This window comes from Poecilia mexicana, unplaced genomic scaffold, assembly GCF_051168715.1.
Source record: "Poecilia mexicana isolate PSO_F unplaced genomic scaffold, ASM5116871v1 scaffold_18, whole genome shotgun sequence".
Lineage (NCBI taxonomy): Eukaryota > Metazoa > Chordata > Actinopteri > Cyprinodontiformes > Poeciliidae > Poecilia > Poecilia mexicana.
The window spans coordinates 1,511,760-1,538,454 of record NW_028263387.1 but is presented as its reverse complement, the minus strand read 5'-3'; the positions used below and the strand labels follow the sequence as shown (position 1 = coordinate 1,538,454).

The window sequence follows — 26,695 nt, the reverse complement described above, 5'->3', positions numbered from 1 at the left end:
TGAACAGTGATTGTTGTCTTTGTGGTTTCACTTTTATATATGACATTAACGGATCTGGGGAGACGAGATAACAATGAGCAACATGTAGTAAAGATCTCGTTTCTCAACACTGCCTTTTTCTCTTTCTATTGATGACACTGGATGAAAAAAGGCTCAACTCCGGTGGTCTCCACTGACCCTCCCTTCTTCATTTCTTTAGTGTAATGCCCAGCTCACACTACACGATTTTGGAATTGTTGGTCGACTGTCGGCCCATTTTCAAAACCTGAGAGACACACTAGCCGACAAAAAAATCGTAGGTATAATGGTTCGATCGTGCAGTGTGTGGTGTTCAGCGACACGGCAAGAGCAACACACCACACACAAACTGATTTCTCTCACCGGCATTTAGATTTCAGACAGAAAATCCCATAAAGGCCAACTATATCACATGTACATTTAGAGTAAACAAACACAGCTGATGACATTGAATAGCAATAGTTTGTGAGCTTATTTAAGCGATAAAAGATGTAACATTAAGCAAAGGCATAAAAGAGTGGAGGATGGTGCTTTATTTGCTGCACTATGATATGGAGGTGAGTCATTTTTTTGTCTTTACCATTTGTGTGTTTAGATTATTTTCTGTTTTGTCGTTTCTTTAAGCTTCATTGGTTAATTAATAATAATATTTACAATTACATTGAGACAATGTGCACAAAATAATGGCTACACGTCCAGTTAACTAATTTTAAAACCAGGCATTAATCCATGTTTTCCTACAATCTACCTGCAATGCATGTGGCTACTGTCAGCGTACAGTCCTAACTGAATGAATAACCTTGTCATTATATTTATGTTGCGTTAACAATGAACAGCTGAAAAGTTACCGGGTATATCAACTGCGGTAGCAATTTCACTCATGAACGTGGACATTCTAAAATTGTCGTAAAGGGAAAATCGAGGCAAAATCTCGTGTAGTGTGAACTGGGCTTACGGGAGGCATAAACTATTGCCTCAGGTTGTTGGATATGCCCATCTTCTCTATCTAAATCTAAAGATCATTGAAGGGCAATATAGTATACATACTTCATATTCTGTACTCTTTTGGTTGAATGTAGTTTTAATTTCCACTTTGGTTTTATGTTGTGTTAAGTTTTTATTCAAGTACAGTTTTTGTTAATGGAGACTGAGACTTAATTTTATTTTGGTTTTTGGTTGTTTTGTTTATTTTGTTTACCAGTTCCAGTGTTAATTGTTCTTTTGAAAATAAAGAGTATTTATTTTTGGCAGAATGTGCTGACATTATTATGTCATTACCATTACATCAGTTTAAATTGGTCTTCAAACAATATTATCGTTTATCACAATAATTTTTGAGACAATTAATCGTTCAGCAAAATTTGTTATCGTGACAGGCCTAAACACACATACATTCTGTGCATGCCTGTCTCATGAGTAGTAAGCCGATGATTTCTTGCAGGAGTACGGTGGGGGTTGATGCATGGACAGAGGGGGGGCACCCTGATGAAGCATGGAGGAGGAAGAATGATGATGAGTTTTGGCATTGCATTCCAAAAGTTCAATAAACCTTCACTCTTTAGTCCTCACACTAAGGGAGTAACAGCTACAATGACAACTTTTTAAGAGTAAAACTACTTTTTGTGGTTTAAGGTCTCTGTCTCTGTCCAAAGGTCTTTTTGCACTGCAGGTCCCAGCCTGGCCCCCTTCAGCCCAGTCCTATTGTACTCCAACCCTGGTTGTTTTGCATTAAACAGAGGAACAGGTGGGTGGGGGCTGGCATGTCAATCAAATCCCTCCTAAAGCTGCCGAGGTGATCTCCAGAGACTGAGGAACAGTTTTGTTCTTGTCCAGCTGCTTCTGTATGTGCTGGTCAGTGAGGAAGCTGAGGGAAACATTTACCTCAAATATTTACCCAAATAACAATATTTGTTGTTAATCTGTTGCTAAGTGATGAGCACGAAGTGCCACAAAGTAAACATCTGACTTTTACTTTTGCAAAATTTACCAACTGTAAATTTCTTGTGTCTAATCAGATAAGCAGTATTTCAAATGAGCTTATGTTCTATAAGGAATAATACCACTTGTTATTAATTTGGTGTTAAGAGATGAGTGTTATTTTCTGGTAACGAACTGCCATGAAGTATAAATCAGATTTTTACTTTTGTGTTGAATGTCTGTTTTATATATTTACCACCAATGACAAAAAAAAAAAAAGATTTTCACTTTTGTGCCAAATTCACTAACAGCACAAGTTGTCATGATCCGTGTTTCTGTGTATTTATTTTTAGGGTTTTCTGTGTTCAGTTTACTTCCTGTGAGTCTCTGTCTCTGCGTCTTCCCCGTTGATTGCTTCCCATGTGTGTCTCATTCCTTGATTACCCTCCCTGTATATTTAAGTCCACCTGTTGTCTTTGTCTCTTGTCAGATCGTCGTTGTGTGTACCAGCCAGTTTCCCTGTGTTCGTCGTGCTGCCTGTTGTTCTGTTCTCTGGATCACTTATTAAATCATCAATTCGTCTTCATCCTGGGTCCTGTCCGCGTTCGTCACCACCACAACCATAAATCATGACACAGGTAGTGTAATGCTGCATTCACATTGCAGCCTGAAGTGACCCAAATCCGATTTTTTTTAACATAATGTGACTTTTATCTGATCTTTTCATGACAGTCTGAACAGCACAGCTCGGATTCTTTTTGAGTGCGACCCATATCCGATATGTATCCGATTCAAATGTGACCTAACGTCCAGGTCGCATTCATCTGAACTGAACTTCACCGGTACTCAACAAATCTCACTATTCTGCGTCCTGATACACACAAGGGGCAAGAAAAACAACAACTATGATGGACTATAATGAGGATTAAGTTGCTATTATGCTTCTCTGGTCGGAGAACAACTTCAAATATGTAAGCTGTGCTCCACCGTTAGCCTCCATGGGTGCGTTCACACTGCAGCCTGAAGTGACTCAATACCGATTTTTTGGCAATTCCGATTTTTTTACCGGAGCCGTTCACACTGCCAGTAAATGCGACCTGTATGCGTTCTGCAGTGTAAACGGGCAAACGACCTGAAAGTGTCCCGCATGCGCAGTAGAGGGCACAATAGCGTCAGCATTCTAAGTGTTCTGCCACACAGCAAATCCAGGAGGCCCAGATTAACACTGTCAGATTTGATTTCAACACTTTTAAAGTGTCTATATGGGTCCACACCAAAAAGTGTTGATTTAACTCTTTTTGGAGAGTTGGTACCTTAACTCTTATAAAGTGTCAAATATCAAATCTGCATGCGCGGGCATGCGTACTCACTGCATGTATGCTCACTGACAGAACGGTGTTCTGTCAGATAGCCATACGCTGTCAGGATAGCATACATGCAGCATGCGGGCATGCTGACAACATGTCAGCATGCCCGCGCATGCGCATTAAGAAGTCCGACCGTCAGCGGAGTCGTCAGTTCAGCATACGCAACAAGTTATGACGAAAATAAGTCATTAAATTGTTTATAATATGATATATTATGATAGCTAGATAGATATACATGCGTTGTCGTGGTTTCAAAGTGTATTTAAAGCAGGTCTGGCTGCAGCTGCAGTCAACTACAACACAGGCCTATGTAAAACTCATTAATCTACTTAACCGCTAAGTCAGGTTGCCATACAGCTGTTAATAACAAAGTGTATGATGATCTACGTCATGATTCTGTGTTGATGATTAAATAAAATCATGTGGTAATGACTGCGTATACATGTCTGAGCTAAGCATATGACTATCTGACAAGGTATGCTGATCTGACAGAACACTGGCCCGGCTGGCCCTGCTCTGAAGCAGGACCCTAAAAAGCAGGGCCAGCCCCGTTGAAAAGGGCTGGTGGAAACGCATTTAAAGCGAGCCGAGCTGAGCCAGCCGAAAAGGGGCATTAGTGGGGTTGGGAGGTACTGGTGCCTATCTTCAGCTAAGGTTCCAGGCGAGAGGTGGGGTCACCCTGGACAGGTCACCAGTCTGTTGCAGGTGTTGAGATGCTTTACCAAGGCCGAGAAAGAGTCACACGCTGTTAGACAAAGGGCCCATAGTAAAGAGTTACATTTTTGATTCTGTTAGACACCAAGGTCCATTTCTCACGAGAAACAGAAACTTATCAGGCCACAGAGACATGGTGTGATTTCAGGGAGTGTCTTCAGTTCATATAATCAGCTACCCTCCTCTTTCTCCTCAGACGCTGCACAGACTTTTTTAGAAACTCTTCTCGGATGTAATGGTAAAGCGTCTCCTTTCAGCGCTGAAAGTTAATAAAATAAGTAAAGTCTGAATGCTTTTCTTGGCTGATTTTATGCTCCGTGTGTCAATACAAATTATGATTCATCGATTGAGATTCTCGTTCTCAACAGATGGTAGCAGAGGATGGTTTTGTGTTGACACATGAGCAGAGATTGGACTGGCCGTTCAGGCGCAGACTTTCCGAAACAGTACTCTGGTGTAGGGCCCACATGAAAGGTAAGGACACTTGTTCCTTAATATACACCACTGTACTGTTTCTCAGGTCTGTATAAATTTCAGTTATCAGTTATCGGCCGTTGTCTGTACTATTTCCCAGGTTTGTCTGCTTGTCACTGAGTTGTCTAAGTTGTCAGCCATTGTTCATTGTCAGCTGTTGTTCGTACTGCTTTTGATTTGTTTGTCTAAAGGCTTTCAGGTAGTTCATAGGAGTAATGTTAGAGTTAAAAGTTTAATTAATAGTCAAAGTAAAAGGTCGATTGGCTAGACTGCAGTGGGAAGTGGTTGTCCCCCTCTTCTGCCGGACGCGGGGAAGGGAAAGACTAGGTTTTGTCGGTTTTATCCTCGAGGAGTACTGCCCTCGGAAAAGAACGCGTTAGCCAATCTGTGACTTGCTCAAGAAACACAAGTGTTGAGAGGAGTCCACCATAGGAAAAAAGATGAGACAAGAGAATAAAGAGATAAGAGAATAAGATAAAGGTTGATCGCGATCTGTTCCTCTAAAGCAGTGTTTCTCAATTCCGGTCCTCAGGCCCCCCTGCCCTGCATGTTTTAGGTATTTCCCTTCTGCCAAACACCTGGATTGAATCTGTGGGTGATTAACAGGCTTCTGCAGTACTTCATGGTCATGCAATCGTCTGAATCAGCTGTTCTGGAATAGAGGCACATCTAAAACATGCAGAGCAGGGAGCCTGAGGACTGGAATTGAGAAGCACTGCTCTAAAGAGTAATAAGTGAAGAAAATAAGTGAAGTAAATAAGTGAAATAAGTGATAAAAGAGGACATCATAGGAGCTGAAAAGCGTGGATCCATTTATGTGCGTCTGTCAGCTGTGTGTGTCTGTCAGCTGTGTGTGTCTGTCAGCTGTGTGTAAGCCTATGCCGCTGAGCAGACGTTATGTGTTTAAATGTACTCTTATGTTTTTTGCAATGTGTTTTAAAACCATGGTCAACATTGGGAAATTATAATCTGTGGGAGGTTTTTGACTTTGCTGGGTTTGATTTTCTGCTGTGTTTGATTTCCTCGCCACCGTGCGAGCAAAACTGCAGAAAAAAAAGAAAAAAAAAAGGAGAAAACAGAGAAGAGGTGATTTTTGAGCCTAAATTTTACCCTAAACAGATGGAGGGTGAATTTGAAAAGGAAAAATACTATCCAAAGTGGGGCATCGGGCCATGGATTGCGCTCGGTGAGCAAATAGAAGCATTAATAACTTATTTGTCAAAGCATGACGGATATGAAAATAAGGGAGAAAGAGAAAAACTAAAAAAAAAAGGGCTAGAATACCTGGTGCAGAAAGGAGGCGACCTGTTAGACAGCCTTTGGGGAAATATTGGCTGGAAGCAATAAATGACGCTGAGGGAAAACTGATTGAAACTAAACTAATTCTGCACAATTCACTATATTCACATGTGGTAAAACTAACTGTATGAAGGATGAACGAAATTACATAACAGGTAAAATTGTAAACAAAATAAAGTGACATCTAATGGGTTGAAATTCTAGAAATTTTGCTTAGCTTTTGATGGGTTTAAATTTAAACTTAATGAAACTTGAAAAATGAGGTTTATACCAGACTTGAACTTTATCATGGACTAATCAATATTTGTCTCTCATTATCTTATCAAAAACAGGATTTCTTTTTATGAGAAACTTGGTCACCTTAAAATGTCTAAGAAGGGAACAGAATTGGTAACTAAATATGAGTATGTGTTTGATTTAAAAGGTGATTATGAAACAGCTCCAGATTCAATTAAGGTTCATTACATAATATTCTTGTCTCAAAGACAATTTACGATTCTAAATCCAGATAATTTGGTTACCTTACTTCAAAATGGGAAATAATGTGTTGGAACAGAAATAATCACATTTTAGCTTTGGTTTAAAACCAGACGGCATTTATTATGAGACTGTTTCATTTGGTAAAACATGTCAAATGTTTTATTTTATTTTCATTTTTATTGATATTATTGTTGTTTTTATTTTTTTTCTCCTAATAACAAACCAAGTGACTAATTTACTAACGGAACTAACTCTTGATTTCGAAACACATGCGTGTCTTGGTAGAAAGGCACAAATTGGACATGATGAAACTTTTAAAGTGGATATGATAATAATTGATTATGTAAAAACAAACTGATTGGACAACAAATGGCTTACAACATTTGTGTGCCTTAAATTTTGATTGAATTAATACATGAATCCAAGTCCAACAAAACATTTGATTTGAAAGGCAAAAACTGCATAATTTTTGTCTACATCTTTTGCTCCTCTGCCTAAATTGATCAATTTTTCTTTTGTCAATCCAAAATAAACATTGACACTGCCTTCTAGGAAAGCAATCCAAATTCTGATCTGAACTCTTTAAAATAATGAAACTTTTGGCCTTCGCAGTACAGTTTCAGTTGGACATTTTAGACATATGTAAAAAAAAAAAAAAAAAAAAGAGAGTCTGAACAATATTTTGTTTGTTTTCTATTTACATAAGAAAACAAAAGGGGGAAATGATAAATTATAAACATAAAACATTTCTGATAAAACTTTACATTTAGAACATCTCATAGTCTACTTTCAATTCTAGACAGAAGATTTGGAAAACTTTGTGACACCCTGGAATATTTTAGTTTTGGAGAATAGTAACATGCAAAATTGCTTTCAAATTTTTAAATTATATCAACAGGGGGTGAAGAAGAAATAGACTCTAGTTCCTAGTTGGTGTATAGATATGGTTAATTATGAATTTATTCATTTGACATTGGTATATTGTGAGTTTATTTAATGAGCTCTTACAGTGCCTTCCTGCATGACTGAAATACAGAGTCATATAGAAGATCTTACTACATTAAAATCGGTAATTTAAAATTGAATAGCTTCAGTCAATATCTATGCCATGTTTATTTAAATATTCATGAATTTCCTGCATCACCTCTAATTTTAATTGTATAAAGTTACAGTTGGATGTAATTGTTATAATTGAGAAAACTTTGGTTAAAAGTACTATAAACTTCTACAGAGCCCCTTAAGGGGACACAGGCAAAAAGTCAGATAACATGTGAACAACTTTTTAAATTCTAAAAAGAAAACTATACATAAATACAACACTCAGCTGTTTTGAAAAATATCAGGATAATGGTAATATTTTCATTAATGGTATAGAGAATATTTGATTACAGTTCTCTTGTTGACCTAAATTATTAAGGAAATTTAACTAGTTGTCTTAAAGCGTGGCAATTTCACAAGGATGCTTTTATGTAGAATTGGACACTATTAAATTAATTATTTTACATATGCATTTGAATAACCAATTTCTGAAAAGTGTATGTAGCTGAAATACTAAATTTTGTTTACATTTTTAATGATCTTTGATAGTTTAATTTTTGAGAGGAGTTGATTCCATAATCGGTTAATTCTGAAACATCTGAGGGTGAATCATCTTAACGCATTTCTATTTCTCTCTCTCTTTGGAGCTCAGAGCCTGAGGCAGTGGCCCTTATCTGAGCAGCTCCAGTGACCCTGAGCCTGGCTGAAATAAAAAAAGGAAACAAAATAAAGAGCCAACTCTTCATCTACGTCACAAGCTAAAGAAAATACATTTAATTTATAATTATGTGAGCAAAAGGTGGCATACACTTTTATTTTCTTAATTTACTTTGTGTTTTACTCTAGCAGTTCTGCTTCCTGTGGTCTGACGGACTGTAGGGGCCGGGTTTTTGTAGGGGCCTCCGCTGTTCTTAGCCACGCTGACTTGGACATTTGCACTTTCTACACATGAATTGTGCCATCTTCTGCTGGACTGCTGTCTGAGAGCAAAGACCTACTGGACGATTCTTACACCTTCTACAGAGGTCAGTGAGGTTGGACTGATTTTTCCTGTTGTCACCTGAAGGCGGATTGCAGCCTACAGGATCTCGCATTGGATGTTTGACTGTGATCTCTGAGGAAACACCTGGCTAAAGGACGAGACCCAGGCGTCATTTCTGAGGGTCTCCTATGGCAGAAAAGACCAACGGCTTCTGCCCGACGTGAGACGGAGGTTTGAAAACAATGATTCATCTGCAGTATCTCTCCGTCTCTCCCTCTCCCACACAAGGGGGGCCACATACTTTGTCCAGATTTTTCTGCACAGTGGGACTCAGTGCTGCCCTGGACAGATTCTGATGGGGCAAATGGAACATCACATGTAAAGTTGGACTGAGACTCAGAGGCGGTCCTGTTTGTTGCCATGGTTGGTCCTGGGATTTCCCTCAGTCTACAGGTTGGAGACAAAATGGCTGCCAACAAAACCTTGAAGCTCTTAATGGTTTTTCTAGAATTTTCGAATTGTGTGATGCCACTTTTTCTCACCTTAAGTTTATTTACAGCAAATTCATTATCTACTGCCTTTGCACTCTGACCTCTGGTCTTTGACCCCCAGAATAAGTTTTATGGTGCAGCAGGGTGTCAGAACTCTCTGCAGTTTACAGAAATATTTTGTTTGCCTGAATGATTATAACTCTGATTGTCCAACATCTGGCTAATATGTTTCTCTCCTCCACCAGGACAACAACTGAAACAGGATAAAAGTACGGTAAAATTGTTAATTTCCTGATTTACGAAAGCACATCCGACCACACTTCAAATACAAAAGAGGATGGTCTAATATAAGGACTATTATTTCAAGTTATGACTTAAATTTATTTGGAATCTATTTCAAATCTTTGGAAAATTACTCAACCAAATTATGGGTTTACTGCACATTTTTTCGATCAACTGTTAAATTATTTCACTGAGGTGTAAACACCCTGGTTAACTTACATCCAACTGTTACAGTTAGCAATGATAGCAAATTTGGGCTAAATGATTTGCGTAGGTTTCTTAGGAGTTTCTGTACCGAAACACTAAACAGTGTCTGATACAGAAACAGGGGGAGATGAATGGAATTACTCTATTCAAGCAAATTCTGAGTTAATCTAATATATAGAGGAATTTTTCAGTTTTGGGCTTCAGCAAAATATAAAAGAGGCTAAATCAAAATTCACAAATGTTTTAACTATTTGAATGAGTTTCTAAAGTAATACTGAATATTCTGAATTGAATACATTAAAATTAACAATAATGTCATGTGTCAACTAGATTTCTACAAAATAGATTTAAATTGTTTGCTGCTTCTCTCTTGCTATAATTCAAAATAATTTGTTTAACCAAGTCATGCAGAAAGGTCTAACCTGAACATTATATCATTTAATAAATCTAGTTGTATCAAATTTCTCCCCAAAACTCCCAAAAACATTGATAAATATGATCAATACTACAAAAGAGTGTAATTCAGTTAAGTAAACATTCTATAGAAGGGTTTCAAAAGAACAAATTGTTCAAAGGTTAAAATTGTTGAACTTATGGGATTTAAAATCATGATGAGAATAAAATAAGTCAGTTAAATATGGAGTGACAGGGTTAACTTCATTCTTGTAAAAAAAAAACAACAAAAAAAACAGGCTAATCATTATATGATGGTTTAAAATGGGAAGAAAATATGAGGATTCACATAAAAATTGGTCTAAATTGGGATTTACAAATGAGCAACTATGGAAGTGCTTAAAGCGGATCAAAAGGATTGACAGAATAAAAAAGAATCTAGTTCTATGTGTAATTGTTGATCCAATGCCTAAACATTTCTCATAATCATAATTTACAGTTTTTGGTCTGAGACAAAATAAGGTTGTCTTTTATTACATGAATGGAACAAATTACAAGGGATCTTAATTCAACACGTATCATAAACTTTTCACACTATTGATGATATTTTACAAGCCTTTAGTGTAGCGGGTTACTTCTTGTTAAATGAGGACTATTTGATTGAATCTCATTAAAATAATAAAAGCAAAAGATTTATGTATGGTTTAAGATTTCTGGTAAAGTTTCTATTAGGGATAAATCTTATATACATTTCAAATGATATTTCTTTGATAAAACATGACTGTGGTTCAGGCAGTTTTGCACATTTATTTCATAATCTGATGCTTTACATGATTTTTTGTTTGGTTTCTGATTTTGTCTGATCCTATGAATATGTCAACACTTAAAACAAGCAAAGTTATTTTTGAAGGTTGACATGTACAAGGTGTTACTGACTTTAAGCATTTCTTTTGCTATTATTAAGAGGAGAACTTAAATAATAGATGTTATTGATATATTGATGCTCTATTGGCTTAGTATGAGAAAAAGAAAAAAAAAAAAAAACAAACTTGATCTTCAGCTTCAAGGAGAAGCCTTTAAATAAAAAAAATAAAAAAAACATTATATTTACTAATCAGATGATGCAGAATCTTAAAGAACCTTCCTTGCTCTCCTCATCACCTGTGGATGCTGCTGTTCCCTGCCTGAGGTCCTCGGCTGTTCAGTGCATCACTTCCAACATAGAGAAGGGCAGCGGTACCAATAGAACCCCACCTGCCTATCAGATGGTTTCCCAGAACCTAAAGACGACCGTTGAACTCCAGCTTTCTATAGTATAAGGGCAGTACTAGTATCTAGTGACAAAACAACATTTTTTCATTCACTTTAATGTTCTTTATATAATCCATTGATTTCGCTTTTTGTTGTGTTTTTTCTGTTGCAGAATGAAGTCCAATCCTTTCTGGGTGTGCCGGGTGTGAGAATGTGGGCGCCTTCCACGATTGGTGGACCGAGTTAAAGCTGAAACGCCACTGAAGCCTTGCAGGCCTGCCAGGGTTTCCTATCGAGCTGCGCCGGCTCTACATCTGGACACACGCAGAAACTGATTTGACGTAGATAGGGCTCGCTATAGAGAGACTGATATGATTAGATTCTATTACTATTAGTACATTTTACTTAGAGAGCATTTTTACTTGTTTCCTCATCACAGTTCATTCATATCAGTATATTTTGACTGTGCTGCCCTTGATCCTGATTTATTGCATTGGTTTACTGTTTTATGAATGTGTTCATTGTTCTGTGCCTTTCAATACTCAGACTTCCAAGCTTTTCTTACCATTTCATTTTGGTTAGCATTGCATCCTTTCTGTAGTTCATTAACTTTCAACTCAGGACTCAGGTTGGCCAGGTTCTGGCTGTGCAGTGCAAAACGGGCTCAAGAGAACAAAGACATTCCAACCATATGACCCAAACCCATTCTTGTTTTTCTACTCTGGACCTCGTGTTGACATATGGAATGGAGTGTGAACAAATAACTGTATTTCCTCATAACCCTGTCCTGTGTTATCATTTTTGATAACCTTAAAAACAATATGACCTCTATTTAGTCCCTCTTGGCAATCAGATCTGTGCTTACATCAAACACAGAGCTATCTATCTATCTAGTCTAAAGTATGACTTTGTATCTTAAAATTGTGACTTTGAATCTCATAATGATTTTGAAAGTTGAAATTACTACTTTGTATCACCTAATTATGAACTTGAGTTCCATGTCATATGCATCACTACTGAATTATGCATATGAAATGAATGACACCCATGAGCATGTAAATTTTCTCAGATTGCCTGAGATTGCAAAGTAAGGTTAGAAATAATCATGAGAGCTCATGAGAACTAAGAGCAGATGAAAGGTTGATGGTGTCTCACCAGCTCGCCCTCACTGCCTCGATGTCACTCACTAAATTCTGGGCCAAACAAATCCCAAAAATCTGTTAAGAAAAGAAAACCAGACATATTTCATAAAGGGATAAATACTTTAGTTTCACTCTTTCTTTAATAATAAAACAGGACTAGAACTGACCTGCAATAATGCCACTCCAATGAAGATCCCAGCCACCAAGGTGAGGTTATCCTGGAGCCACCTTTCAAACTGAGGAACGCAGCCTTTCACATTGATGTAGTCCTTCTGCTCCGAGTCCTGTATGGGTACATATGTAAGTCATCTGTGGGTTTACTTATCCCATAGTCACAGTATTGGTTAATCACTCATCAATCACTGTTTAAGAAGACTTTAAACATTTCACTGAGGACAAGGGTTCCATTCCGAACTTTAGCAGAACTAGCTAACTTACTGGTTTTGCTCTGATGTCATAGCCACACTGAGTGTTTATCACATCCTCCTAGAGACAAAAAGAAATTATCTCTAAAAGGTTTGAAAGCCATCATAAAGGAACTATGTGAATTCTGGGATTGAAGCTAAGTCATTTGTGGTGCAACAGCTTCTACACTGTGACATCGACAGAAAGAGGCTAACGGTACCGCAGGGTCCTTGGTGCAGCAGGAGAAAGGAACCCCACATTTTTCTCGACTGGGATTTCCATCAGTACAATTAAAGTAAATGTTCAGGTTCCAGTCGTCCGCTCCGAATGCGCCACAGCACTCCCACTGCAGTCAGACAGAGAAGAGAAACACTTCAGGGACACCTGACATACTGTCAGGTCCTACATCCTTTACTGGCATCTATGTGGCTTTAAGTCTTGCTTGGGTCATAGTGTGTTTTCTGCAATGGAATTCCAGACTCAGTCCGTAAAAACAACCCACTCCATCTGACACAGTAGCCGTCATAATTTGATCTCCAGCTTCTTTAGACCTCACAACAATTCTGCTGATTTAACATAAAAACGTAGTAATGCAAAAAATGTTGCTTAAATCCAGCAGTTATGACCTGATAATTGCACCACTTAATCTCATGCTACATTAGCCTGACCCCCTCTATCTTCACTCCTGAAAATTTTCTCCAATTCTTTGCTGGGATAAACTAAAGGACCTGACCTACCTTCTGGTATTCAGGTAAAAATGATTTGACTAACTGGCCCAAGCTAGAGTGAGACTTGACAATGGAGAGGGGGATTATATCTGCAAACTGATGGACATTGGTCAGGGCTGATCAAGATGAAAATCATCCATTGCCAATGACTACCTGACACCTCTAGTTAAGTTGCAGTTAGAATGCAGTTAGAATCAAAAACACAGTACATGAACAGTTTGGCTCCAGGTTTTTAAAACTCTTTATGCTTCATTCCTGATAATCCACGATGCAGAGACTGCTGGAAGATTTGAAGAAAGGAGACCAAAGTAGATGTATGCCACAGCCATGCGTCATCACATTTACTAGGTATCCCATGACTCACATATTCCTGAGTGAAATCAATGAGGTTCTGTAGGTCGATGTCGTCCCTATATGCCCGGATGTTGTTGTTGATGAACAGGTTGAGTTGGTCCTTAATCCAGTCCTTAAAAACAAAGGCCAGAACTCCTGTTGTCAACTCCAGGAAAAAGATGATTCCCAGAAATACAGAGAACTAGAACAAGAGAATAATCATGAATAGAAGTAAAATCAGAAACAGGAAGCAAGCATCAGTGTTTATTCATGGTGCTTGCAGAGTAGAACATACAAACTTAAGCAAAAATGTATTTTCCCGAAGAGCTCCAATGCAGCCGGCAAAGCCCAGAATGAACATAACCCCTCCAACCACCATAAAGAGCCACACAGGGTCAAGGCCCCCCAGGTCGGTGATGGATGAGATGTTTGACAGGACACCCTGGAGAGGACAGGACACTGGATGTGAGTCAAGCAGTTGATCCTCCTCTGGGTTATGTCATGTTTGGCAAATAGTCAAAGTGACAGGAAATAGCCAGGAATGATGGAACTGGCACATAGAGAAAGCGTTACTCTAAAATTATTTTGTCTGCAGTTTCATTAAAAAAAAATAATAGTGTGCTCACCTTCTCACTCCATGCCCACAGTCCAATCCCTACTAAGGCCATGCCCAGCAGCTGCAAAACACCAGTCACGTCTTATTACTGGGAGATTGTACAGATGCACAGAGACAAAATGTTATCAAGGAAAAATACTGAAATCCTTTCCCTGGGACAGCCTCGGCCTGCACTAGATGGCATTTGTTTAACATTATCAGCAGTGAATGGTATTCACACTCCTTAAACTTTTTTGCATTTTATCACAATGTAGTGGGTTTTATGAGACAGATCAACAGTAGCATCTGTGAACATCACTTTCTAGTCTTGCTACAAAGCCTTATTTTGACTAGACAATCATAATGCTATGCTATGAATATGATATGATGTAAGTCGTTTCATTGCATCTCTGGCTGGATGTTCAGGGTTGTTACCCTGCTGGAAGGTCCAACACTGTGGACCAGCTATCCTTTACCTGCTCACACCACTCAGACCATACGATCCTTTAGGTCAGCTAAAAACTCATCTCTTTTCTCTGGCGTGTGAGTGTGAAGAGACGCTAAATAGTTCTTTGAAATCCCAACGTTGTGTTGTATTCCATTTGCTATTTTATGATTGTGGATATAACTGTGAAGGACTTTTGCTGTTTTAAATGTGCTACATGAATAAATTTGGCATTGCAGATAAACCAACATCTTCCCTCCTTTGCAGCAGCAACTAATCATGGCTGAAAATCAAAGCAGATTAAAGATTAAAACTCTGCTAAGATGAAAAGATCTAAAAAATCTAAAAAAAAAAAAAAGAGTTCTTTCTCCTTAGTTCGAAAGGTAAAAACAAGGAAAAAGTGCTGTTCTTAGATATTTAGTCTATATCTAACATAATCTGATATAAAAGACAGATTCAGTCTTTCCTGAATGGATCACCCATCATGCCTCGGATCATGCATCCATGCTTTCAGACTTTGTTGACCAAATTCTGACCCAAACTACCTGAAAGTCGAAGCTGAAATTGAGAAGGACAACATATCTCAATTTTTTTGTTGCTTTTTTTTTTTTTAATTAAGATTTTATTGGTTCTAGTAGCCTTTATTTGATAGTGGGTTTTACGGCTTCAGTGGGTCTCTGCCCTTTTTTCCTTGTAGGGTTCTGAAGACAGGTCTCTGCAGGTGATATGCGTTTCCCTGATTGGTGCTCTGCAGCTTTAAAACTGCCATGCATGCAGCAGTCTGGAGGCTTTTCCCTCTCCCTCCTCAGAACCCCGTTTGGTTTGGTTTGGTTTGGTTTGTATCGTATCGTATCGTATCGTATCGTATCGTATGGTTGAGATTTGTTAGGTTTGTTTTGCATTTGCTTATTTCTGGTCGACTATAGGTTCTGCATTAATCTATTTTGGTTTCTCATTTCAGGCATTCCTTTTTCAGGTTTATTTCTTTAATATAATTTAATAAATTCTATTTTCATTAAGTCATTAAATCCTTGTGTGGTCTCCTTTAATGTTGCCCCATCAAACAAGCCTGATGGATGTAACATTGTGGGAGCTTGTCCAATTTATGTGGACTAATTATGCTTGTTTGGCCTCATTGTTGTGTTCAGGTTGCAGTTACGTTCCCCTGACTTTGGTTTTCCTGTATTGCAGGTTATTTGTAGGTTTTTTGGCTAGTTTAAGGTGTTTAACCTTACTAGATTTTGGACATTTTTGATGTTCCATATGTATGTTGTTGGAGGTCCATGAGGATTTTTGTACTTTTGTTGGAGGGGGAGAGAGTCTTGTTTTGTAATCGGTAAGTGCTGTCTGGTATTTATTGTTTTTGGCAACTCCATTTTAGACGACTCCGTTTGTTGTTTTAGTTTATTTTTGGGCTGGACTCTGGGCTGAGGGCACCGCTGTTGTTTGCTGCCTGAGAAGTTTTGGCCTGGAGGGATTTGCTGGAGGGATCTTGGTGCTTCAAGTGCCTTGGCTCTTGGAGGAAGGCCTAAAGACTAGGCTAAGGTTAGTCAGGGTTTTGGCACTTAGTTAGCTGTAGGAAAATGGAGACTTGCCATTTGTTTGTACCAGTCATGCACTTCCTTGTGGTTGTTGTTTAAATAAATTGGTATATTTTGACTTGTATCATTTTTTTGGAAGTTGATTTGTTGGGCTAGTTTGGTTTGAAAATGGATACTGCAGGTTCTTGTTTTCCCCAACGTTAGAACTATTGGAAAAGCTTACAAAGGAGCAGATTCGTCAAGTAGCTGAACACTTTAAAATTGATCTTGAAGCTGCAAAATTTTTAGTTGCCTCAGCTAAGGAGTTTCTTAAAAGACAAACTTATAAGACTGAATGTTGTGGTGGCGCAGGGGTTAAGCACAACCCACATATGGAGACCTTAGTCCTCGATGTGGCTGTCGCAAGTTCAATTCCCAACCTGCTGACCTTTGCCACATGCCTTCTCTCATTTCCCACTTTCCTGTCGATTAACTATCAAATAAAGGCCACTAGAGCCAATAAAACCTTAAAAAAAGACTGGATGTCTTTACTGTCTCTCTTTCAGATGCTGGTGTGACAGATGAAACTTCCTTTGGTTTAGAATCTTTAACTGGTGCCTCAAAGTTGGAAGATGAATTGTCAAGTCCAACAGTATCTCAAGCTTCTCAATTAAAGTTTCAGTCTAAGAGAACTGAAACTGGCTAGCGCATGAGCTTTAGGAGAGAAAACTAGCTGTACAGGAAAAGTGGCTGGCTTATGAGCAAGAAGAAAAGAGGTTAGCACATGAGTTGGAGGTGAAGAAATTATCTCTGGAAGCTGAGCATCTGAAGTTGAGGTCTGAGGGCAGATTAAGTGGTGGATCTGTTAATCTGTCTCAAGGTGGTGATGGGTTTTCTGGACATAACTTTAACCAAGTTATGGACATGTTAACCAGATGTTGAACCTGTTACCTAGGTTTAATGAACAAGATCTTGATGTGTCTTTCTCTTTGTTTGAGGTCATGGCAGAGGACAATGACTGGAGTGATCTAGATTGCTCCATGCTGCTGCAAAGTGTGCTGGTGGGTAGGGCCCAAGAAGCTTATGTTTCATTAGTTTCAGCTGAAAGGTATACATATCTGTTAAATATGATGTTCTAAAAGCTTATGAACTGGTTCCTGAGCATTACAGGCAACAATTTAGGAACTGCAGGAAAACTGTCAGTCAAAAACAGATCTTGTCAGAGAATTAAACACCTAGTTTTATCGCTGGTTATCAGCTGAAGGGGTGAATGATTTTGAATCACTTTGTGACTTGATGGTGTTGGAACATTATTCCAGATCGGGTTGCCATATATATTAATGAACAAAAAGTAAAAACTGCTGCTAAAGCTTCCGTCTTGACAGACGAGTATGTTCTGACCCATAAAACTGTGAGGGATTATAATTTGAAAGGTGACCACAGCTTTAAGGAATCCCTTCATGACTGGTTTCCTGGTAAAACTAGATTGGATCCTACATTGAGATCTAAAGCAGACTCAGTTGGTAATTATTGTCGCCAGAAGGGACACTGGAAAAATGAGTGCCCTCTGAATACCAAAACTAAATCAAGAGGGTGTAAACAGGATCATCAAAAACCTGTGGCTTTAGCCAGGGTTGCACAGTTGCATTCAATGGAGTCTACACCTCTAGCTAAAGTTGAAAGTATAAGACCAACTGTTTTAGCTGCACCTGTTGACTTTCAGTCTTTTTCAGAACTGACTGATTCAGATCCCCAGACTTTTGAGAAGGATGTCGGATAAGATTACGCTCCTTTCATCACACATGGGTTTGTTTCTCTGAGTGGAAGTTCAAATAAAGTGGCTGTGAAGATTCTGCGTGACACTGGAGCTTCTGAATCTTTCATATTGGATTCTGTTTTGCCATTTTCTACATGTTCTGATACTGGTTGTAGTGTCTAATTAGAGGTATTGGGATGTAAACTTTCTCTGTGCCTCTCCATAAGGTCTATTTGCAGTCAGAACTGGTACAAGGAGAAGTAACGATAGGTGTTCGTCCTTTGCCTGTGGAAGGTGTGTCTCTCATTCTAGGAAACAATCTGGCAGGTGGACGTGTGTGGCGAGATGTTGCACCTCCTCTAGTGGTCCAAGCTTCTCTGTTTCTGTGTCAGACAAATGTGCTCAAGACTTTCCTGAGGCATTTCCAGCTTGTGCAGTAACTTGTGCCATCACTCGTGCTTTGGCTGATAAGGAGGTTGAGTCTGGTAAGCCTGGTTCTGTTCTTGAGAAGACTGCCTGTTTGCCAACTCTTCCTGTTCCTTTGTCACTCAGTGAGTTGATTGCAACCTAGCAGGAGGACACAACCTTAGCTGCTCTGTTTGACCAAGTCCAGACAGCTGAACAGGACACAAAAATGTCATGTGGGTATTTTCTACAAGAAGATATGTTGGTACGTAAATGGTTGCCTTATAGTGACAGGGATATTGTTGGTCCAATTTATCAAGTTGTTGTTCCAGTCAAGTTCAGAAACCTTGTTTTGAAAACTGCTCATGGAGAAGTTTAGGAGTCAGTAAAACTTATAATCGAGTTTTACGTCATTTTTATTGGTCACGTCTGAAAAAAGATGTTGCTTATTTTGTGAAAACCTGTCACACTTGTCAACTAACTGGGAAACCTAATCAGACGTTGAAACCAGCTCCACTTTTTCCAATACCTGCTGCTGGTAAACCATTTGAACACTTGATCATTGACTGTGTTGGCCCGCTGAGTCCTTCAAAGTCAGGATCAGTGTATTTACTGACGGTTATGTGTAAAAGCACTCGTTATCCTGCAGCATATGCTCTGAAAACCATTACAACAAAGTCGGTGGTCAAAGCTTTGTCTAATTTCATTTCAGTGTTTGGAATTCCAAAGACTATTCAGACTGACAGAGGTAGCAATTTCACTTCACGCATGTTTGCTGAGATTTTGAAACACCAAAGCAGTGCTTATCATGCTCAAAGCCATGGGGCGCTAGAGCGTTTTCACCTAACCCTGAAGGCATTATTGGGGACATACTGCACAGAGTTGAGTAGAGACTGGGAAGAAGATCTGTCTTGGCTACTTCTGGCAGCTCATGAAGTTGTACAAGAGAGCACAGGGTTCAGTCCAAATGAACTAGTGTTTGGACATCATGTACGTGGTCCTCTTGCTATTTAAAAACTAACTTGGAGAGTTCTGATCCACCATCAAACCTGTTTGACTACGTCAATGGTTTTCGTCGCAGACTTTTCTTGGCTGGCAAACTAGCTTCTGAGAATCTTAAAAAGGCTCAGAGAAAAATGAAGCAATGGTTTAACCAGAAGGCTGACAATAGAGTGTTTCACCCAGGAGATAAGGTGCTTGCCTTACTTCCCATTCAGGGTTCACCTTTTCAAGCAAAGTTTTATGGTCCGTATTCTGTGTTGAGACAGGTGTCAGCACAAGACTACATGGTTTCTACCCCAGACCAACTAAACTTTGCCATGTAAACTTACTGAAGCCTTATTTTTAGAGGTGTGCCGATCGATCGGTCACCGATCATAATCGGGACGATTTTCGTGAAAAAGTGCATGATCGGTGATCATTGGCTCTTGTTGCCAATACCGATCACCTGCTTCTCATTTCCAGCCTGCCTGTGCAGCTGGTCTCCTCTTTCCTTCACTCTGCGCAAACGCGCAGCAACAAATCCAAAGCGATGTGGACTATAACGCACTGAGTGAATGGGGAAGTTTGCGTGTTGCGGCGGAAAATTGAAGCAGGTCAAAATGCATCAACACAACGAAGCTAATACGACATAAAAACAATGCCAAACTTGACGGAGTTTGGCTACATCGAGGCTCACTGCAGTAAAAAAGACATACGGAGGATCAGATAGCAGGTAAAGCAGCGCACAGCTACAAACACTCACCCGGATTAGCATGACGGTCAGAAAGCTAAACAAATAACCCGCAAAATTATTGAAGTCTTCGAGCTGCTATGTAAGACGCTGGTTCAGCTCTCGCTGTTGAACCGCTGCTACGCTACAGGTAGTAATATTTCACAGACGGAGCTTCGCTTCTGCTCCACCTGGTAGTGACTCTCACACCGAACCTGCTTAAAGCTGCAGCATATAACTTAAAAAAAATAAATTTTACATACGTTTTAAAACTTTCGCTGTCCTAACATGAGACAGATAATCTCTAAAAAAAATAATCGATCTCCTCCCTGTCCTGCATAATTACTCCGCTCAGTCAGAAACAGCCAATCAGAGCTAGCAGTAATCAGCTAGCCGCCATGCTATCAGGAAGTTTTCATTCAGTAACTCTGGATTGTTTATTGTAATGGAACCTGTTTTTGCCTTTGAATGTTAAGTTTTATACTTGAATATTTTTGGCAATGTTGAGAGGTTTTATTTTGGCTCTTTGCATTATTTAGCCTGTTTTGTTTAGTTTTCTTCTTGAAAAAAGTTATTAAAGACAAGTTTTTGTCTAAATTAAGGTGAATTCATGGTTCCTTTTTCCACATAATGTAACCGGTAGTGTTTATGATTAAAAAAAAAAATAATAATAATAATAATTATGTGATCGGTATCGGTGATCGGTATCGGTGTATCGGCCCTCATGGGTGATCGGTATCGGTATCGGCAGGAAAAAACCTGATCGGCACATCCCTACTTATTTTGGTTGTACTTTGGAAGAAAAAGATGTGAAGGCAGTTGCTGCTTGAGCTGCACTGCAGGATTAGATGAGGATGTGCAGACTCCAGGTGACGCTGTGTTCCAGCCCAGACTTAAGAAGTCTGAGATGTTGTCTAACCTACAAACATTATTGAGTCATTTGTCTGCAGAAAGAAGTGAGCAGTTGAAGCAGTCCATTTTGGATTTGCATGCCTTGTTCAGTGATATTCCAACATGTACTAACTTAATTGAGCATGACATAGATGTGGGAGATGCGCAGCACATCCGTCAACATTTTTATCATGTTCCTCCAGAGAAAAATACGTTTTTGGAGTCAGAAATCCAGTATTTGCTGGACAACGGCCTGGCTAAACCATCTTGTTCCAGTTGGGCCTCGCCATGTTTATTGATTAAAAACCTGACGGTACTTATAGATTCTGTACTGATTATAGGAAACTGAACAGCATTACAAAGCCTGACTCCTACCCACTTCCTCAGATGGAAGATTGTGTTGACTGGGTTGGAACTGCGAGGTATGTGAGTAAATTTGATTTGCTCAAAGGTTACTATCAAGTACCCTTGTCTGCTCGAGCCCAAGAGGTGTCTTCCTTTATTGTACCATCTGGATTATACTCTTACACTGTACTGAGTTTTTGGCCTTAGGAATGCACCTGCCACTTTCCAGTGGTTGATGAATCAAGTAGTGGCTGGATTGGATGGTTGTGCTGTCTACTTAGATGATGTAGTGGTCTTCAGTGACACCTGGACTGAACACATGCTATGTATCCGGAAGTTGTTTCAGCCTCTTCAGGATGTTTGTCTAACTGTGAACTTAGCTAAATGTGAGTTTGCAAGAGCTATGGTGACTTATTTGGGAAAAGTTGTTGGGCAAGGACAAGTGAAACCAGTAAAAGCTAAAGTCTAAGCCATTGATGGCTTCCCACCTCCTACCTCAAAAAAGGAGTTGATGAGGTTTCTGGGGATGGTGGGTTACTATAGAAACTTTTGTGAGAATTTTTTTTTATTCTAGTGGCTCCATTAACTGACCTATTAAAGGCTAAAGTCCAGTTTAGGTGGTCATCAGCTTGTCAGAAGGCATTTGAAAATGTCAAGTTCCTCTTAAGCACTGCCCCTGTTTTGTCTGCTCCAAGATTAGATCAGCCATTCCAGGTGCAGGTTGATGCAAGTCAAGTGGGTGCAGGAGCCATTTTGTTGCAGACTGACGAATAAGGTGTTGACCTTTTCTTTTCTAAGAAGTTCAATCAATATCAACTTAATTATTCAACCATTGAGAAAGAGGCCTTGGCTCTTATTTGGGCACTGCAGCATTTGATGTGTATGTGGGTGGGGGTGCGTTTCCTGTTGTGGTGTATTCAGATCATAACCCTTTGACCTTTTTGCACTCTTTACAGAGCCCCAATCAGTGGTTGATGCGATGGGCCTTATTTCTACAGCCTTACAACCTTGAAATTCGGCACATTCGAGGCACTGAAAATGTGCTGGCTGATGCATTGTCTCGCGCCATTGATGGACCAGACTAACAGGAAAAAATGGCTACAGAGGTCCTAGTTGGGATCCTCTGTTTTAAGGGGGAAGGTGTTACGGCTTCAGTGGGTCTCTGCCCTTTTTTCCTTGTAGGGTTCTGAAGACAGGTCTCTGGTGATATGTGTTGCCCTGATTGGTGCTCTGCAGCTTTAAAACTACCATGCATGCAGCAGTCTGGAGGCTTTTCCCTCTCCCTCCTCAGAACCCCGTTTGGTTTGGTTTGTATTTTATGGTTGTTTTTTTTTAGGTTTGTTTTGCATTTGCTTATTTCTGGTTGACTATAGGTTCTGCATTAATCTATTTTGGTTTCTCATTTCAGACATTCCTTTTTTTCCATGTTTATTTCTTTAATATAATTTAATAAATTAAATTTTCATTAAGTCATTAAATCCTTGTGTGGTCTTCTTTAATTTTATCCCAACAAACGAGCCTGGTGGACGTAACGGTTGTCAAACAGAAAAGTCGGTAATGTACACCACGTTGCTGTACGGGGGGGAATGAGAAATTTCTGTTCTTTTTAGAGAACTTACTCCTTCGGCTCCCAAACAACACCATTGGTGGGAGTGCCGTGGTGGCCCAGGGGTAAAGCACAGCCTTAGTCCTCCACATGGCCATTCAAGTCCTTGCCTGATGACCTTTAGCAAATTTATCATCTTCAGTCTCATATTTTAGCATAACTTGGCAAATAGGAATGTTTTTACATGATAAATCCTTTTGCATTCCATGTCCCTTATATGGGAATCCTTACTCTTCCTCAATTTTATGTATTTATTCTGTACACATTCTTACTTTTCCATAATATTTTAATCTAATTTTAATTACCAAACAACCGAATAAAGCACTGCAACCAAATCTACTGAACAGACCCATAATCGGGGATAGCTGGCATAAGTGGGCTAGTAGGGCTAAGCCTTCCCTGACATTTACAATAAAGTTAAAATAAACAACTTAAAAATAACAACATAAAAATAAATACATTTTAATGTATCGCATTTTGTTAAATTTACAACAAACCTGGTGTCAAACCGCCTGGGGAAAATCCCAGGGTCTTTTTGAAGGACAAACTTCTGACAGCCCCATTCAGCGTAACTGTCTGTCACGTTCAGAATGATTGACAGGTGTCTAGCCATGCCCCCTCGGTTTGCAGCTCATTTAGGCTAATTTTGGCAAGCCCATGGTCAGCCCACAGCCACAGGATTCATCCAGTCAGAATGGACTTGGAGTGCATGTGTGGGTGTGTGCGTGTGCGTGTGTGTGTGTGGGTGTGGTTTGGCGTAAACTGAGCAGGTGCGATGCCGAGCAATATTAGCATAAACGAGGTGGATTATTTAATCAATAATCAATTTTCCTTAATGTCTATTGAGGAAAAACTGGAGGTAAAGAAGTTGGGGCTGGACAAACCTGAGGATATTCAAATCCAGCAAAGAGAAAAATGGCAAAACCGCAGTTTCTTGGTGACATGGTTCCAACAAAAGCAGTGGCTAATGGCAAGTGTAACTAAGAAATCTGTTTTCTCCTTTCCATGTTTGCAATGTGTGATTGTGCTCAGGTACATCTCTGTAAGTGTAACAGTTATGGGCTAGGCAGCTAACTACGATATCAGAAAACAGTTCTTTAAGGAGCCTGATGTGTGAATGAAAAACAAAAGGAAACTGTTTTAGTTGGTGTTTCGTGCAAATGTATTATAGAATTTTTCTCGGGAACAAGGAAAAATAAGGGGGGAAAAAAACAAATAAACAAAACAATTACAAACACACAAATAAATTCAAATAACCAATTCAAGAGTCCTAGAGGTCTTGTCCTTTTTAGCTCGCCATCAGTTGCTCAGGTTCTGAGGATCTGATCCATCATATTAAAAAAAAAACCGACCTTTGCAGAGAGTGGGGCGTACCAAACTGCAAGCTTGGTGACGGCCCAGGTACAAACGACAACAGTTCAAGAGATCAAATGAGTAGTTGCAGAGATTTGGGTTAATTTCCAGAGTGAAAATGTTCAGCAGAACGCCAACAGCCAGCCACAATCACAGCGGAACAGGTGATGTTGCTCATACGGCTGGAGGCGGGGCTTAAATAAGTTGAAGAGTTTGAGGCCAAACAGGAAGTGAGCCCGCAAAAATAAAAGTCTTAATTGACTAACTGCGGGTTACATAAGCACTGCAGTGGAGAGATTCTTAGGCTTTTTCCTGCTTGAAGACAGGTCTGCAAAGGGGTTTGAAAAGCTTCTGAAAGAAAAGCTCCAGCCGTTTAAACTAGAAAACAAAATAAATGCTCACACTTAACGATGGAGCTGTGGTGATGACCGGCGCATCCTCTAATTTGCAGGCCAGGCTCCTGGAAACTTTTCCTTTCCTTTGTACACTGTTATGCCCATCAGTTAAACCTGATCATTCAACAGGCGTGCTCATCGCTTACACCTGTCAGAATATTTTTTGCAAATCTTTCAGCTTTTGGAACATTTTTTTTCCAAGTCCCCTAAAAGACCTGCTGTCCTGGATGAAGTGTATAACAGGAGAATTCCATCATCAGGCCTAAAGCAATGGAACTTCAAGAGCCGCACGGTGCCAACTGTTTTTGAACAGGAGGAAAACCTGAAGGCAAGCTTTGAAACCATCTATAAAGATCAGACAGCGTGTCAATCCAACAAGCTCATGGTTTGCCAGTCCTGCAGCAGGACAAAACTTTTCTGTTCTTTTTATCATTTTTTCACTGGGCCTTTATGCATGTGGACATTCTCTATCCTCCAAAATTGCATCACTGATGCTACAAAAACAAAACAGGCCTTGGAGAATTTTACCCAGTCCATAAATGTCCTGAATTGAGTCGCTGAAACTCAGATGCAGGTGCTCTAGCACCACGCTGTTAGCAAAGCTCAGACTGTGTCTCCGTGGCAGCGCAGTGCTGCAAAATAATGACCGAACAGTCAAAGGCTCGCTTTGTGAAGGCTCAACATTTAAATTCATTTCAACTTATTAATCCAGATCTGTTCTTGAATTTCAACACTTGTTTCCCACAGAAGCAATTGGACACCACATGTGAATATTTCCAGATGATCTGCAAAGAAAAACTTAAAGATGAACTGATGGTGATGTACAGCAGCATATATAGCTATACACACACACACTAGCCCACCCTGCAGATATTACCACCAGCCATGTGATGGTTGCATTTACAGCCACACAAGTGTGGTAACATTTAATCACACGACACTTATATTTTGTTTCTTTAAATCTAGGGTTTCATTTGCATTTTGTTTAGAAAGTAACATAACACTGTATTCTGGAATAAGTGCGCACATTTTAGTTTACACTGTTGTGTTTTGCTTGATTTAATCTCTGTTTGTTTTGAGTTACCTCAGTGTCGGCTGCTCCAGTCCTTCAGGGGAACAAAGAGATGGAGAAGGGGTGCAGCAAGCCTGAGACTGCAAATTGGTTCATACCACTAATCATCATCAAGGAGGGGAGGGGGGATGTGATTTTCCTATGTTAGCTTCAGTTAGGTTTTGTGTGTTCTCCCCTTTATGTCTTCTATGTGGCCTGATCAGCCAGTATTTAAGTTTCCCCTTTGTCTCATTTAGGTAGGTTTGTTTGTTTGAGTCAGTCTGAGTTGAATTTTGTTACTTTGACTTCTTTTATGGATCCAGTTTTGTCATTTTTCATTATTTACCCAAGTTTTTGCTTTGGGTTAAATAAAAAACAATTCTTTTTTAATTTAAACCTGTGCCTGGCTCTCTTTTGACTGCTCGCTTTATCACAAGTGATGTCAGGAGTTAGATCTTGCAATTAAAGGCACAGTTTGTTTTTTTTAAGTAGCCCCTCTTCTCTTACCAAGCCATGAAAAAACAGGAAGGAGTGCCAAAAGACCGAAAGGAGATCCTCAAAACCAGCCTGTTGGAATGGAGGACCAAGTTGGAGAAGAAAATGGAGCCTCTGGAAGGGTGGATATCATTGAGGGTAAGGAGCCAACAATATCGGAAGTGATTTCCATTGTTCGTTCTCATACGGACCAGCAGGAAGCCCAGGAAGCAAGACGAAGGGAGGAGTTTATTCGGCAGGATTGGTGTCATGGTGCTTAAGAGCACCATGACACCAATTTCAGCTGTTACAGGTGGAAGTGCAAGCTCGTGCCACCCCTGCTCCTGAGCCTCAAACAGATGAATCTCAACAATCAGATGCAGAAGCTAGTGAAGGTGATGATCCTTCCTGCTGCAGTAATGAGCAAATGCATGCTCCCTCAGGTCAGTTTCACTCTCATGAATCCAGACTTGAAAAACTGACAGATGAGGATGATATTGAACATTTTCTAACAACATTTGAACGCATGGCTCTAGTTTGCCGGTGGACAAAAGCAGATAGGGTTTTTCATCTGATTCCACTACTCACTGGCAAAGCAAGAGGTGCATATGTTCACATGGATATGAA

At 39.6% G+C, this 26,695-nt stretch overlaps 1 protein-coding gene across 2 annotated transcripts in view; it reads right to left on the bottom strand.

Annotated features, from left to right (window-relative positions):
* tspan5a (tetraspanin 5a) overlaps positions 1 to 26,695 on the bottom strand; it is a 41,151-nt gene that overhangs the window by 6,853 nt on the left and 7,603 nt on the right. The window contains exons 2-8 of one of the 2 annotated variants that reach the window (XM_088015789.1): positions 14,148 to 14,198; positions 13,817 to 13,963; positions 13,553 to 13,723; positions 12,681 to 12,806; positions 12,494 to 12,541; positions 12,223 to 12,339; positions 12,069 to 12,130 (exon numbers count right to left, since the gene is read on the bottom strand). In XM_088015789.1, coding sequence (XP_087871915.1) covers positions 12,069 to 12,130; positions 12,223 to 12,339; positions 12,494 to 12,541; positions 12,681 to 12,806; positions 13,553 to 13,723; positions 13,817 to 13,963; positions 14,148 to 14,198 — 722 coding nt within the window. Of the gene's footprint in view, positions 1 to 12,064; positions 12,131 to 12,222; positions 12,340 to 12,493; positions 12,542 to 12,680; positions 12,807 to 13,552; positions 13,724 to 13,816; positions 13,964 to 14,147; positions 14,199 to 26,695 lie in introns of those variants that run through there. The other variant, XM_088015790.1, reaches the window with a different exon arrangement.